This window comes from Ambystoma mexicanum, chromosome 5p (assembly GCF_040938575.1).
Source record: "Ambystoma mexicanum isolate Mex_15411 chromosome 5p, UKY_AmexF1_1, whole genome shotgun sequence".
Classification (NCBI taxonomy): domain Eukaryota; kingdom Metazoa; phylum Chordata; class Amphibia; order Caudata; family Ambystomatidae; genus Ambystoma; species Ambystoma mexicanum.
In genome coordinates this window covers 542,300,699-542,317,474 of record NC_090930.1, presented here as the reverse complement: position 1 = coordinate 542,317,474, position 16,776 = coordinate 542,300,699, and the positions used below count along the sequence as shown (strand labels likewise).

Below are 16,776 nucleotides of genomic sequence, written 5' to 3'. Positions count from 1 at the left end.
TATGATATGATTAATACCCAGAGGTTTCTAAGTGCAGACCCAGTGATTGAACCTGTGGTGCTCCGTGTTCTCTTGTTTGCAAGCCGAGCACGTTGCCCCTGAGCTATCCTCCCGAGCTGGTGATTGAAGGATTGAGGTTTTTGAGACGATAGGGTTAGCCAACGATAAGCAGTTTGGTTTTGTCATCATTGAGACAAAGATGATCCTTAGCCATACAGGTTTGGATGATGCTGTAGATGTTAACAGTGGTACAATCCTGGGTATAGTTTCCAGTGAGATTAAGGAGTATTTGGTTGTCATATGCAAAGTTAGTGTAGAGGATGCCATGGTTGTCTCGAATGTCGAAGAGTGGTTTGGTACAGATATTATAGAGGGTAGCGGATATGAAAGAACCCTGTGGAATTCCCAAGTGGGCAATGGTAGGATCTGCAGCCTTCCTTGCCAATAAAGACTCTTGAGGAGTGATCACTTAGGTACGGATTTGACCCATGTGGTTGCTTCTGGTAAAAAGGTAAAAAGTGGAACTTTGCATTAAGGTAATCCCATAGGATGTCCTGGTCTACCAGGTCGTAAGCGGCGCAGAAATCGAGGAGAAGTGGGGCAAGGCTGTCTTCATCACAGATACTGTCCAGATGGATTTTGAGATCGAAGAGGACAGTTTGTGTGCTATGCCTGGGTCTGCATCCAGATGGGCATGATCCTAGTAAATTGTAATGTTCCAGAAAAGTTTTGGTTTGCAAGTAGGCAGTGCGGTCTAGCATTTTGAGGAGAAACTGGACGGTTATGCATTTTGAGGAGAAACTGGACGGTTATGGGGTGGGTAAGGTGGTGTCGAGGGAAGGTTCTTTGAGGAATGGGGTGATGCTTTGATTTTGAGTCATTTGAATCTCCTGCCTAAAAAACTAAATCGTATCTTGGCGCAGATTGAACCTAAACATACACAAGATGCGAAAACATTTCTACCAGATACTAAACGTTAATCCTGAGGGAACTCCTACATCGACACCTCCTGTTCCGCATTTACTCGAACAGATGTGGGGACAGATCCTGAGGCATTGATGAACTCGGAGATGGTGGGTGCAAGCGATTCTTTTTTTTTAAATTGCATTTATTTATTGGGTTTTCAAGTATACATACGTTAAATCAAAATAAACTTAAGTTCCCCCTCTACTTCTTCCCAAAGTCCCCTAGCCCATCCCAAGGCATAAAATAAGCAGTGCCACATCAATTTGCTATGCAATTCTGCGATTTTGACACTTGTGTAGCACAGGTAGCTATTTAAATTGCAATGTTCAATGAAAGCACAGCTCACTGTGCATTCCTCTTGCCCTCAGGGCTACCTGGCCCTATTTGATCTTTTCACTACAGGTTCAAAGAGGCTAATGGGAGATAGTGGAGGAGATGATTACTGCTGCACTATTAAAATTGACAAAGGCCCGCGTAGGAGTGTTAGGCAAGACACATTCTCTCGTTTTCAATAATTCCAAATCAGAAGTAATCGGGATGATACTTTAAGCTATGTCCTGTCTTGCAAATACCACTGTTAACTTTTTATTTTATTTTAAAGATGGTGCTGCAATTTCCTTAATAAAATGTAAGTTGTAACACAATGCATAGTTAGAGTTTTGCTGCACTGCATTGTCTCCATGTGTTTCAGTAAAGTTCAGGTTAGTGTATCTAAATCTCAGTTTCAGCTATATATCATTTTGTAGGGAAAGTGCATCATATTAACGAGTGAACACTTTTGAAAATGTACAGGATCACAAGGCCAAATGCTTTTGATGGCAAACCTATTTCTGTGCATTGCTAAGCGGAATTCACACCTGCTACATATAGGGTAGGAAGCACCATATGTTAAAGAAAAAGATTTTCAAAATGGTTAATAAAAGGTTTTGCGGAGAAAAGGTGAACACACCCTTTCTTTGCATGTAATCCATAATTGATGATCAAGGTTATCCTATTTTTAGGGCAGACCATCCAGGCTCAACTCTCGTAAAATAGTTTTTAATGAAGACTTAATATGAGAGAATGTATCATAGAAATTTCAGTTAACATTTCTAATGATATTATTTTGATAACAAAAATGTTGTATTCATTTTGGTCGTCTTTGTATTGGTTGTATAATATCTAGGAAACCTAAATTCTGTTTACTGTCTTCCGAGTTAACAACTAACCCAAGCCAAGTAGAGACTGCGAACGCAAGCAGAATCTACAAGTAGCTGCCCACATTTCATGCCGAGCCGCAGTGCCTGTGCCCCGCCCTCACCCTTTCCTTGTAGGCGGTGCCCCAGGCCAAGACTCTACTGGAGTGCCACACCTCGACCCCCTTCCCACTCGCCTGCTCACCTCCTTGCTCATATTCAGGTCCTGGAAATACGTATTTCCAATCGCGGAAATATAGGTAATTTCTTTTTAGGGGAAGCCTATATTGTGCAAAAGCCTGGTCGCTTAAAAGCAAACAAAGTACCAGAACTCTAGGTGGCAGCTCTGAGTGCCACCAGCGATAGATAACGCTTTCATGGATCTGCAGGCCGGAATGCTGCGTTTGTGCTTACCTGATTCTGGCTTGAAGACTGTAAGCTGCCCTGCCCTCCCCTCCCCTCGAAAGTGGTAATTAATGCTATATTGAAAACAATTGATATCAATGACAGGCAAAGGTTGTCTGTAGTTGACAATTATCCTGCCTGCTACAAAACCGACTATGTATTTAGCCTCAGGCTGTTAACCATTTATAACGCACTTAATAGTGGAGATCTGTCAAATAATTGTTGATAGAATAGCACCGGAAACTGTTTGTGCCGCAGGACTCTTGCTCACAGCTATCCAAAAAGGTAAACATTTTAGGATAGCGTCACTATTCCGAATCAATTTCAAATTGGTCTCGGGGGTATTCCCTTTTTTCCTAGCTATCAGATCTTTGAAGTCCTTGTATGCTTGTTGAAATTGGAGCTCTGTGACCCCTGCTATCCCACCACTTAATAATTTCTTTTTTTAAAATGTATTTTATTTATTATGTGCTTGGCTCGGAAGTCCAAACCTTTCACAACAACATATCATCGCAATTCCATCATGATTTACGTACACATATATATAGTAAACATTGAAGAAAAAAATAAATGTAATTCACAGTACAAAATATTATCAATTAAATACAATTTGATTGCACAAATAACCCTAATCAGTAACCTTTATAGATGCCTCTTTTAAAAACCCAAAAGTGGCTAATGCTAAACCTTTGTGGGATCCACTAATAACTTTGACACACCATTCCTCAGGAGTAACATTTCTAAGAGGTTTTTAGAGCATCCATATTTCTCATTATAACAGGTGTTTTTACAAAGCTCCTTAAATTAATCCAAACCTATGAGGAAACTGGGGGCAATAGAGATTGTTATAAATTACTGGTTCATAGCTAATATTAAGAGCATGTACAATCATTCTCAAATAGGACTCTATGTGATTGTAAAGGTTAGGGAGTGCATTTTCTAATTTTTCTGATTCCTAACATAGAGATCTTAAATTACTAGTAACAGGAATAATGTTCACACACAGTGAAATAATAGACATGAAGAAGTGCTCACTAAAAGTTCTAAAATTAAAGGCTCATGCTCGCTGTCAATCCTAACAGAAAATTTAAAATCCAATATTTGAGGCCAGTGCTCTGTCAATCCAGATAGTATCAATGTGACAGCTAGTAAAATGGTTTCTATACGTAGATTTACATGGTTGGCCATTTTTAAGATTACCATTAACTAATCGCAGAGTGTGTCTGTGTCGCCATTATGACTTCAATTTGTTTAAATTGCACAATCGCTTTTGTTTTTTCAGAGGTAAGGCAGCAGAATCTGGAATCCTACATATATTGTCCTCCAAAGTTTGTTCATGCAGTAGATTACATTTTTTAAAAGATCAGTTAAAATTGCCAGCTAAAATAATAAAGGGAGTATCTGAACTCCTATCCTCTATTAAGTAATCTATTTAGTGATTCTATTGATGAAGATTCCGTTTCTTGCCCACTATTATGGATGTTCGATAAAGCGTGGATTTATCATCAAATTGCATTATTAAGTCCTTATCTGTCCCTTTTTCTTGGCCCACATGGGCAAATTATTTGCTCACCAGGTTATTAAACCTCCACATCGTCAGCCTTTTTCACCTTTCATTACTAGAATACAATAGGACATGTATTCGTGCTTGAATAGTAGTGGGATCATTGCCCGTGCTTCCTGAAAAAGCAGCCCAGATAGTTTGCTATATAATTATTTCAGTCTACATCCTTCATCTTCCCCCACCTTGCCTGCTATATTCCAGTTTAGAAATGGCATACCATGGGTTGGTTGAGGCGTGTACCTGCACACTAAGGTTAACCAACCTCATTCCAACCTGACACATCCAAGTCCATAAGGTTAGTCAGACCAAAATTCCATGCCACTGAGCTGACATTACCCCGAAAAGATTGTTTCTGTTTTTTTTTTATCTTGGATATCTTTAGTAAGGGCCAAGTAGCATAATGTAACATGCCAGTACTCAGTGGTTTGAGGGAATGAACAACCAGTTTACTGGGTTTTATGTGTGGGTCTACCTGAATGTGTAACTACTTATCTGTAGAACTCCTCACAAGCACCACTGTCAGTATTTCATTTCAAGTCATAGCTTTTAATGTATCTGGGCTTCAAACTCACTGGCTACTTCCGGCACCAACACACTTGTTGCCAAGTTACATATTTTTCCTTTCCCTTTCCAATTTCAATCTTTCTTATTCCCTTCCAATCAGCCTCATCCCTGCTAAATCCAGTATTCATGCATTAGGTCTTCACAGATGAATGTTAACTTATATATTGAGATTTGTCTAACATTGTCCTTTGAGCTAATAATGGTGGAATTGTTCAACTTTTCTTTTATTAAAATGTTTTACAAGCCATAAACATGTTTGTAGAACTGTGCTTGCTGTAGGTTCATACACATTATATGAATTTCTATTATGGGATTCTAAACATGACATGCAGTTTGCAGATGAACTACTCTTCCTTAGTGATAGCTGCCTTTCATGTTTGGCGGCGGGAGGAGGATCAGGTATCATTCTAAAAGACAATTTTTATGCAAACCAATTGTCTTACTGAGGTATCGGAGTGATCGAGAATTGGTAGAGATGATACATATTTGCTTTCATACACCTGTACTCGCGCTACACTTCATGCTACCTCATGTCAGAAACAATACAATCTGAGGGACCTCGACCCGTGAAGGACCATGGGTATAGTGGACGTCACACTAGGGATAGTATTACTGGCACGCCCTGTCGACGTCCCTTTTCGAGTTTCAAAAATAACAACTGTAATACTCTGCAGCTTCCACTAGTTGTTGGCCTATGCATAGCATGTGAATCTAAGCAGATACGAGCATCAGAAATGCGATTACGGCGAGTAATGTATCCCATATTATAGGTTGATGGTTACCGCCCTATAGTTAAGGTGATACCTATTAGCCATAGGACATCAGAAAATTCAATCACTAATAACCTTTGACTCAGTGGACAGATTTGCCTGATATTTCCCAAACTAAATGTTAATGTGAAATTATCGTGGGAATAAAGAGTAAGAAAAAGGATAAACATCTGCTGCACCTGCATCTACTGCGTATTGTGGTGTCCTAGAGGACATTCCCTAACCTCTTAAGGAAATAGTGTAAGGTCTGTGTGAACACCAATCATAATGCGCTGAGCCCAATGTTCTTTTTTAGAATTTAATATTAAAGTGTCATTCGTTTTCCATTGCTCCCAAAATCATGGAGTGCCAGGACTTGGGTCAACACGTGTGTCCACTATACAGTCTTTTTTCAAGGCTAATTGGTATCTTTTTAAAGCATAAGGTGTGTTTGAGCTGTCCTAAATTAGCTCTGTTTGGACTTTCGTTGTGGTCATGATGTGTTTAGTGCTAAGTAAGCGATTTTCGCAGAATAAATTGTATGGTAGTTTTCAGGAAGTATTAATTAACTGACAGTTGCCAAACGAAGCCGAATGCACCACACTGGGTAAACGGATTTTTCCATTAACATATACTGAAAACCCCCTACAACCATTGGAAAACTGATACTTCCTTAAAACATTTTATTATGCAAAACGCTTACTTAGCTCTAAAAACATTGTGCTGCCAACTAACGTCCCAACAGAGCTAATTTAGGACAGCTCAACCACACTGGACACTTTAACAAGATACCTATTGGCCTTGAAAAAGACATTGCAGTCGAAACACAGTTGGCTTACGTCATGACACTCCATTATTTTGGGAGTACTGCAGAACTTTAATGACTCTTTAATATTAACTTCTAAAAAGAACATTGGGCTCAGTGCAGTATGATGGGTGTTCACACTGACCTTACATCATTCGAAAGGAATCACAAATGTATGCAGGGAAGCATGTGTTTATTCAGAGGCCGAAATTAGGGGGAAGTTCTTGGAACATTTATGCAGTACAATACATGTTAAAGGTAAGAGTAGTCATCTCTGCTCTTGCTAATGTACCATTTTTCTTCCCAATAGGAAGTGCAAACAGTTCATTTGCCAGCATTGTAGCAGAGTGTGATACTTCAGTTGATGAGGTGGCTTTTGCACTGGAGGAAAGACTGCCATTAAAGAGGAGGCGGGAGAGAAAGGCCTGTGGGGTGACCAGATATCTGCAGCGGAAAATAAAAGAAGAACCCCAACAGGAGGTGATCTCCTTACCATCCCATAACCTCAGACGGTCAAGGGAAACGTCACAAAAGGCTGATGCTGTGGGATCTTTATGGACGACTTTTGAAGATGAAGAGGAGCTTGATGGGCACATCAAGAAGAGAAAGAGGAGAAGGCAGAAGAACCGGAAGTATCAAAATGGAGAATACCTAACCGAAAAGGAGGAGGTGTTGGAGATGGCCCACTGCTGCAGGAGACGGAAAGCCAAAGCAGGTATAGAAAAGTTACACTTTGTTTAATGACTTTTGCTCTGCTATGAGTTATTGTTTTGAGCTCTTGCTCTGTTATAATTCTGGCTAAAGTGCCATTTCAGGGGATGGTTGGTCATGCTTGGTTTACTTCTCTGACAGCAAGCGATTTAGACTTAGTTATATGTGACTGATAATCACCACAATATTGTTGAATTGGATAATCAAATCTCATGCTGGATATGTTACATTGGGTCCTGCTTTTTCATCCTTGCACACGCATACTTTGATAGTTATTTTTATTTTTTATTTATTTTTATTTTTTATTTAAGCATATTTGGCTAGTCACTAGTCTTTTACACTGATGGAAGATTTCATTACATTACATCTCACTATACAATAAACATCTCCTGTCCATTTATACATTATATTAAAAAAATGATGCAAACCTTACTCTATATATCCACTATTTAAATGATTCAAATTCATATTACAAAATACTTTTTTTCCAGATAAAATATGCTGCGCTTGATATAACCAATGAATCTGCTGCATAAACAGTTGCCCAGAACTGATTCTATTGCACAAAGTCCTTATTATGACATACTGCACTGATATTAAAACAAGGTTAAGGCAGCAAGTTAAAATATGTCTAACAGTTTCTATGTGTTGCTTACATAGACGATATTTTCTCTCTTCAAAGGGCACTTTCTGCCATGTTGCAGTATATTCGTACACAGACCAAGTTTAACCGCATGTACAGAATAAAGCGTGTTAATGGTTGGCTATTTAGCTTCAGCAAATAACTACAAGGTTAATCACTGCAGTGAGCTTGGGTAGAATACTCTGTATATCTCTTTAGATTAGCCAGTTTAGATATAGAATTTATTCAGTCACAAATGATTGTTTTTTTTTTGTTTTAATGCATTAATAAAAATGTCTGGTTCAGCCATTAAAGACTTTTCTACATGTATTACCTGCAGATGTTGATCTACTGTATTTGCCAAGTCTAAATGAGCCGGATTTGCTGACCTACATAAAATGTGCTTTGCACAAAGTTCTAACATAGAATTTGTTTTATTTCTTTCTGATATTATCCTAAAATAAGAGGCCGATAGTGTAGGTAGCCCAAGCTCCCAAGGTATCCCAAGCTCGAGGCATAATGCCTCAACAGGAACTGCATTCGGTAGTCCAAGCATTGACCGTAGAATTGCCTCTTGTAATCGATTCAACCAACTAGCATGTTTGTCAGAGAGCACTTCTAAGATGTACATAATACTAGGTACACAATGTCTTTCATAGGCTTCTAATTTGCCTTCTATTGAGCCCCCACACTTGAGATTTATATAGCTGTTTATTGTCTTCCATTTTGGAAGATTTTCTGCAGGGATATGGTCCCAATAATAATTCCCTGAAGGGCTTGATTTATTCCAGATATATAGATATATGCATTAACTTTTTCCAATTTATCTACATCAATAAAGCACGCCAATGTTTTGTTGTTTCCTCTAGGTTTTGTTGTTTCTTCTATTGATCACCATCACCTTCGCCAGATTTATCTTCAATCAAGGCAAGAAAACTCTAATAAAACTTGTATAGATCTTTGCTGGTCAATGGGTGCAAGTTCCATTAGGATGGTGTCATCTGCGTAACAAATCCAAGCCGTGGGCACACCAGCCAACCTCGGAGGATGCTTGTTACATTTGGCCAAAAATTCACCAAGGTCTGCATCATATAAATTTTATAGGAGGGCAGCAAGAATGCAGCCCTGTTTAATATTTGTAGAGATGGGATGCGTTAATGTGCCATTAGTGGATATTCTGACTTGGACTGTCGTGTCGGTATATAGCAGACTTCTATAATGGAATAGAGTTGTCAATACCCCATTTCTGTATTTTTTTTCCAAAGCCTTAATCTATCCACACGGTCAAATGCGGCTGTATAATCTATGTAACACACATATAGGGGTACCCCTGTAGATGACTTAGCATCTCCTGCTAATAGTTGCATTGTCCATATTCCATGCATAGTGCTGAAGCCCTGACGGAAACCAATCTGCTGCCATTTTAAAAGATTCCTCTCTTCGGCCCGTGTGGTCAGTCTCTGTAACAAGTGAGGCAAACATTTTACTGCTTACATCAAGCATAGCAAGCCTTTGAAAATTATATGTTACTCAAAGACTTCCTTTCTCGTGGACTGGAGTCAAAATTGAGATATGCCAACTCTTAGGTAATTCAGTAGTACACATAATATTCTGGAACTGAGCAAATAATATTACTGTCCCCATCTCAGGGTGTTTCCTAAGCACTACGTTGGCCAAACCTTCAGGTCCAGGGCCTCTTGATGGCTTTAGCTTTCTGATCTTATCTGTAATGTCTTCCGCAGTAATAGGCAAAATCCCTTCCATGAGTGACATTTTTCCAGAAATGATAAGTTGGTCAGGCACAATTTGATTCCAAAATTGGGCCTTAATATGCTTTCTACACTCCTCTTCAGGTATGACACCGATGTCTTTCGATCTCTGGCCTGAAAGATGTCTACGGTACAGATACCATCATTTTTTGTGTCATGCCCTTTTAAAATGATGTACAGCGCTGTCCAATTTGAAGTGTGCAGTGTACTTTCTTTATTGCCTTAACCAGTTCTGAAATTTTCAGTGCAAAGCATTTGTGCAGCATTTCTTTGCTGTAGATTCTAAATGCTTATCCTTCATTATAATTCGACATTCTTTCTGCATTATTTTCTTTCTTTCTTGAATATCACTATCATAGATTTGTGCGCTTCTATTTTCATCCCGTAAACTGAGATTGTTTGGTAGATTTATTCTTTACATGCTTCACAAGCATTTCTGCAACACTATCATAATCTTCAAACAATGTTTGCACAAGAACCAGACTATTTACAAGATAGTTACTACCTTTCATGACATTGTGCTCTTACCTTAGAATCCTACCATGTTTTTCTTCGCAATATGAAAATGTCAGTTAATGGAGCATGACAACTTTGTTGCGTAAAGCTTTTTATAATCCATTACTTTTGCGATTAAATCATGTGTAGCAAAGATGCAGTCCAGGTCGGAGGAATATGCTCCAGTATGCCATGTCACAACCTCAAGCAAAGTATCCACATCATTGGGAATTAAAGAGATGAGCCCAAAGTCTAGGATCCTGTTGGTCCAGATTTTCCCCTTGTCTATAAGCCTCCATTTATAGATCTCTAATTGTTCAGCGGGACATGACCCTGACACATGTTTATTTAGATTACATTCCTCATCCCCAGGCGCCAGGCAATGAGCATTCAAATTCGCAGTGAACAACTTCCAAGATGGCCTTTCGGGTGAGGACTTATTGATCTAACGTGCTCTGTATCCCCACTGCCCAAGAAAAAATTTCTGACTAAACCCCCCTCCCCAGGCAAGATTTAGCATAGAGGACGGTCGTGGGGGACAGCCAGAACCGGCGGCGCACCCTTGGACGAGAAGAGATGCAGGAAGCGACGTCCATGGACATGAAGTCCCAGAGCTGGGAGGCCACCACGAAGAGAGGCGAGCCATCAGAAGGAAGCCGGGAGGAACGTGTGGACGGGCAGCAGCCCCAGGAGGACCGGAGCAGAAGGGAGAGGCTCCGTGAGAAGGGAGACCGCCTCACCTGCAAGACGTTCCAGGAGGAGTAGAGTAGAGGACGGACGGTGTGAAAATCAGGCGACGAGTGGCCTCGCTGTTGGCTGACGGCGTGAAGCCGAGGCAGTCACAGGCACCTGAAAACCCAGGGGGAAGTCGGCCCCGCTGAGAACGGGGCAGCAATCTGTAGTGAGAAGGCAGATCCGCCCTGAAGAACATCGCAGAGAGGAGGAGGTACCGCTGCCAGAGTCAGGACTCCTAGCGAAGCGAGACACAACAACCCTGGAGCGCGAACAGTGCTACGCGGCATTGGGTCGAGACTCCTAGCGAATCGCGATACAACCCTGGACAGTGAGCATTGCTACGTTTCATTGGGGAATTGGAATGGAGGCGGAAGAAATGCAGCAGGTCGTTAGAGGAACGGGGAGGCAGAGTGGAAACCAGGAAGAAGAGTCAGGGGGCCTTACATGCGAGAAGGAGAGCAGCAGGTGTTCAGATCCAGCTCCCTCAACAAGCTCCGGTAGGCACCCAGGGAGGGGAAACGGGCACTTAAGGCCCCAATCAGACTGGGACAGAAGGCATTTTGAACCCCAAACCTCCCTTCCACCAGCCCAGCCATAAAGAGCAAGAAAGAGTCGAGGGGGAGCACCCACGTCAGGAGGGCCAAAAGACACCCACGGAAAGGGGAAGCAGCAAGCGGAGGTCCGACCTGACCCTAAGGAGGCAGCCAGGACGCAGACAAGATCTTGAGCAAGGGAAAATCAACAGATCGGCAAACGTCTGGTTTGGACACAGATTCCAATCAAGATGTCAAAAGCAAGGGGAAAAGACATCCAGACCTGGCAAAAGGACCCAAAAAGAGCAATGAACGGGCAATTCAGAAAATGTGGAGGAAGGAGGGGGGAAGCTGTCCCGGACAATGATAAAGGAGCAGAAGGGAATGAGAATAACCCACACAAAGAACCCCATGAGGAAAGAGGGTTAACGCAAATATTCATGGCACAATGTTTCCAACATTTTGGGGATAGAATGGCAAGCATGATGCAAATGCAACTAGATAAAATGGAGGACCTGACCGGGGCAATTAAGGAGGTCAAGAGTGAACTTCATTCTCTTGAGGTAAGATTGGACAACAACGAACAAGCCCTGCAGGAGCTGCTGGATGGCAACCATAATGTAGAGGTAATGATGGAACACCTTGCTAGGGTCACACACAATCTGGAGATACAGACCTAGGAGCTTGAAACCAGGTCTAGAAGAGCAAATATTAGGATTAAATCTATTCCCGAGACAGTATGGGACGTTGATCTGCGACAAACAGTGATACAACTTTTTGCGTCACTGATGGACTCCATAAACCCGGGGAATATACTAACAGACTACACAGGGTTGGGCCAAAGAGGAATGAACCGGGAGCCATGCCCTGGGATGTTCTTGTAGCGATGCACAAATTTACACAGAAAGAAGATTCTTGTGGTAGCTAGAAGATCAGACCACACTCACCAAAAGAAGGATGATGCGCCCGATAGTACAAGAGATGGTGAAGCGAAACATAAAATATAAATGGACATTCCCGTTTGGGCTTGTGTTCGAATTGGGCAACCGACAAAGGAAAATCACCACGTGGGATGAGGGCTCAGACATGCTGGGAATAGAGGTGGACCAGGCATATAACGAACCATAGAACCCAAAAAAAGGCCCTGCCTAAAAGGAAGGCCTGGGAATGGGAATGGTCAACCCAGGGTTCGAAGAAGAAAGCAAAGAAAAAGAGGATCCCACAAGGTGAAGGAAGCAACGCACGATCTGGGGGCCCCAGTGCAAGGGGTCAAATAGTAAAGCTCTCCATGACTTAAAGGTAGAAAACAAAAGGCCTGGGGTGGGGCAAAGATACTACAAGCAGGGGGTGGGGAGGAGAAGGGGGACATCTTTGTAGAGTCACATGGATCAGGGTAGGTCCGCCAGAGGGTGCACTGGGGGGGAAATGGACTCAACACCTGAGAAGTGGATTCGGGGGGGGATCAGAGGCCTGTCGAGCCACCCCAGAGAAGGGGGAGGGGAAAGGGTGAGAACCAGGTCCGAAAGATGCAACAAAGCCAAACGAAGAAGGGGGGGGGGGGAGTAGGAAATCCACAAGTAATGGCCAACGAAAGAGTGATAAGTCATCTCTCTAAATATTAGGGGGCTTAGCTAGGGAAACTCCAGACATATTAGCCCTGCCGGAAACGCACATACAAGAGAAAGGTGAACTCAGAATTTGAGTACGAGGGTATGACCGAGTACAACAGTCAAATGGCTCAGGGAAGAAAGGGAGCACCCTGATAGCATTGAGAAACAGTCGGGAACTTAGTGTAACAGGAGTGACTAAGGACAAAGATTGGAGGTTCACAGCAATAATCCTTCAGGGAAGGAGTGAGACAATAACTTTGGCCTCACTCTACACCCCAAACACATGACAGGACCACTTTTTTCAGACAATGGCGCTTAAACTAGAAAGGTTTTCTCAGGGAAACATAATACTAGTAGGTGACTTCAATATTGCATGGGACCCAGCTAGGGACAGGCAGGAGTGCGAGAATTTTCCATTCCCAAACCAAGCCCTCGAGGGAACTGCAGGAGTAATTGGAGAGCTTGTCACTAGTGGACGCTTGAAGGGAAATGAAAGGGGGCTCTAGGGGGTACACGTTCTATTATCATGCCCACAGATCTGCATCAAGGCCTATATGTGGCTCTCATGCCTACTATTGGGGAGGGTGAAGTATATAGAAGTGGGACCCATCGCACAGTCGGATCACACCCCATCACACTGTCACTTGTAATTTCAAAACAGTCAGCGGGGATCTGGAAATACCAGGCACCCGGCCCACATATTTAAGGACGAAATCCTGAAGACGGAACTGAGGGTGGGGATAGACCAATCGGGCTTCATACGTGGGATATAAACGCTCGATAACACAAGAAGAATCGCCCTCATAGAGAAGGTCAATAAAGCAAGTACCGTGGCCCTAATGATTGCATTGGAAGCAGAAAAAGCATTCAATAGAGTGGAGTGGGGGTTTCTTTTTCCCACTATGCGTAAAATCGGATTCGGGGAAACTACCAGAACCCATCTCTGCGTCTATTTATAAATGGAGAACTATCGGAACCGGTGGAGGTGTCTATGGACATGAAGCAGGGATGCCCCCTGTCCCTGCCTTTATATGCAATACACCTAGAACCTCTCCTAAGTAAGGTTAGGGAAACCCAAGAAATAGAAGCGGTACCATTTGGGGGGAGAATGCATAAAGTCGCAGCATCACGGACAACATGCTGCCGGCAGTAACCAATCCAGAAGATTCCCTAAAGACGGTAGATGGCATAATCACCCAGTTTGGGAAGGTAGCAGGGCTGAAAATAAATAAGGGCAAGTCTGAGGTACTGAGTCTGCAGTTGTCACCAGAAAGCGAAAGGGAGATAAGATCTGGAACAACCTATAGGTGGGCTTCTAGCAAACTAAAATATTTAGTAATATACATTACAAAAACTATAGATCAACTGTATGAAGCGAACTACCCATTAAACGCATGCTGCACAGATGGAGTCCCCTATCCATATCCTGGTTGGGCAGGATAAACGGCATTAAAAATGGCAGTGTTTTCGAAAATGCTATATGCATTCATGGCAATCCTGGCAAGGATCCCGATGGCATTATTCCGAGCCATACGCAAACACACACAGGCCTTTATTTGGGCGCAGAATAAACCGAGAATCTCATATAGGGTGATTCTGCAGCATAGTAACAAAGGGGGTTGGGAGAACCTGACCCTATTGCATACTATCGTGCGGCCCAAATTAGAGTTCTGAGGGACTGGTCAAAAGAAGACAGAGGGAAAAGGTGGAGGGACAGACATGGACAGAGCGGTGGTGGGGGAGAATCTAGAGAGGGTTCTATGGCTGCCCCGAAGCATCCTTGGAACACGAATGGGTGGGCAAAATATGGTCCTGGTAGCAATGGAAAAGATTACATACGCACTCAAGGGAGAGCATCAGAAATTCCTCATGGATTGGGACTTGGTTTTGCAATTCCTAATGAAGGATTCAAAGAAAGCTTGGTGTCCAAGAAAGATGCAAATCTTGGGCCTGACCTAAAAGCCATCATATGCAGAAGTCAAGGAGGAGCCTCTATGAGACCATCCTAAGAGCGGATGGAGGACGTTTGGAAAGATCCACAGGAGTGGTGGGAGGGAAAGCAAAGGACCTTGGGAGGAAGGGGGGCGCGTAGTTGAGGGGGGTGGGAGATCTTACAGTTATTAAGTCTGTTTAAAAATGCCAATAAAAATGAATGTGGAAAAGAAAAATCTGCAGTGAATAGTATTGACCCATAAGAATGCAATTTTAACCAAGATTGGATTATAAAAATAATTTTCTCTAATAGTTAACTCTTATGTAAGCCTCAAGGTAGATCATATATAGTGATTAACAATTTCCTGTACTTCTGTAATGGAAAATCCACTTCTGCATACAAAACTGTGGGATCATTAATACCACTTGGGAGATTTTTTTATTTTATTTAAACCAACTTTTGCCCCAATGCATAAAGCTCCTTTGTGCCGGCCACGTCCTTCGCCACTTGCCTTACACTCCATCGTTGTGAAACCATTAACAATTTGATTTCCCTTAGCCCATGTCTCTTGTAGAAACAATATTGATGACGACAGGAGTATTTTGATTCCATCTTGGTGTTGCATAAAAAAGGAATGTCCTTGTGTGTTCAATGAAACAAACAGTATAATAGTTCCTTTAGTTAGGCTTCAATGTTGCCCATAAGGCTCTGTTAGAGACTGACATGTGGTAGGGCCTCTTTTTGCCATTGGCTGATTCTCTACACAATTCAATTACTGCCCCTTATTACAAGGCATTAAAGATCTAAATTAACTATATCATTGCATATTCTGATGGTAACCCTCATTGACAATGTGAATTTCAAAACCTGACACTTCCACAACATCTACCAATTTCTTTCTCAGTTAAATGCCCCACTCTTGTGTGCATATTTATGACATTCTGTGGTGAAGCAGGGACAAATCTGCTTCTCTGGATACAATGCGGGAGCGTCCACTATTTGTTGTTACGACTCATTAAGACAGTGAATTCCTTTGTTTGTAGCTAAAGACATAGCAGAAGTTGGCAGAGATGAAATTCTTCCCAGGCATTGTGTTTGTTGACATTTATCCACCACAAACATGCAGCACTACTCGACATTGCAAAAGTATTTGGAGCAATCTGATGTTCGATGGGTTCCAGAAATTGGAGCCATTTATCCAATGTGCCACTCATTACAGAAACATTTTCTCCTTTCTGTGTTTGCTTGGTTTGTATTGGATTTTGTTCTTTTAGTACAAAGTTTGTTGGCATTTCAATACAAATTATGCAAGCATTCCCAATGGTAGCCATAGCTAGCAAGTTTTTACGACACTCTGATCCCTCTTGCCCCCCTCTTATGTTAAACCTCTTAGACAGGAACTCACTATTGAGAAGAATTACATCAACAACAACTTGGGCTAGTATCTTTTTTGTTTCCTAGTGGTCCTGGACCAGGGTAGATACCAAACCAAAGATGGTATCGGCTGTGATTGCTAAATTAAGAAGATTAAACTTGCATAATAACACAGATTATCCTGCTCAGACATTGCTTCCTCAGTAGGATTGATTGCTAAATTCTGCCTCTTCTCCCAGATGCTTCCCTAAATCAGTTAAGTTTGGGCTGATAGACATTAGTGACCAAGAATGCAGGCTCTATGGAAATGTTTGTCAAATTAGACTTGATGGTTTGCTGCCGTGCCCCCTGTAAACCTAAGCACATATTTAAGAGTTATTATTGTCCAACTCCACAGTTGCTGATCGTACATTTCATGGTATATGAACAGCGGGAGTTGTAACTTGGTTCATGTATTCTCTGCTGGCAGTCTTCGAAAAGGAAAAAAGTTTGTAGTTTCTGTCCGCTCCTTTTGGGCAGCTTTTTGTAGCGTCTGGGTATTTGTAGATCAATTTTTACCATTGGCACTGCTGGTAGCCTCTGTTGTTTGCTTGAGGTTTGTTATTTGTCCTTTCTTCTTTTGAGGTTTATTTCCTCAACCCTTCCATCTGCCTGTGCCAGTCACTGAAGCGTCCTAGTTGCTGCGTAATGTGTATGTACGCGGTCGAGGGATTTTTGATGTTTTGCTACTTTTGCTTTTCAGTGTTCGTAAGCATCATATTTTGAA

General features: G+C 42.0%; 1 protein-coding gene across 10 annotated transcripts in view; it reads left to right on the top strand.

Moving 5' to 3' along the window:
* The window catches only part of BCORL1 (BCL6 corepressor like 1), a 1,509,155-nt gene that overhangs the window by 865,434 nt on the left and 626,945 nt on the right, over positions 1–16,776 (top strand). For all 10 annotated transcript variants that reach the window (XM_069612962.1, XM_069612963.1, XM_069612961.1 and 7 more), the window contains one exon: positions 6,539–6,943. In XM_069612962.1, the coding sequence (XP_069469063.1) occupies positions 6,539–6,943 (405 nt within the window). The remainder of the gene's footprint in view (positions 1–6,538; positions 6,944–16,776) is intronic.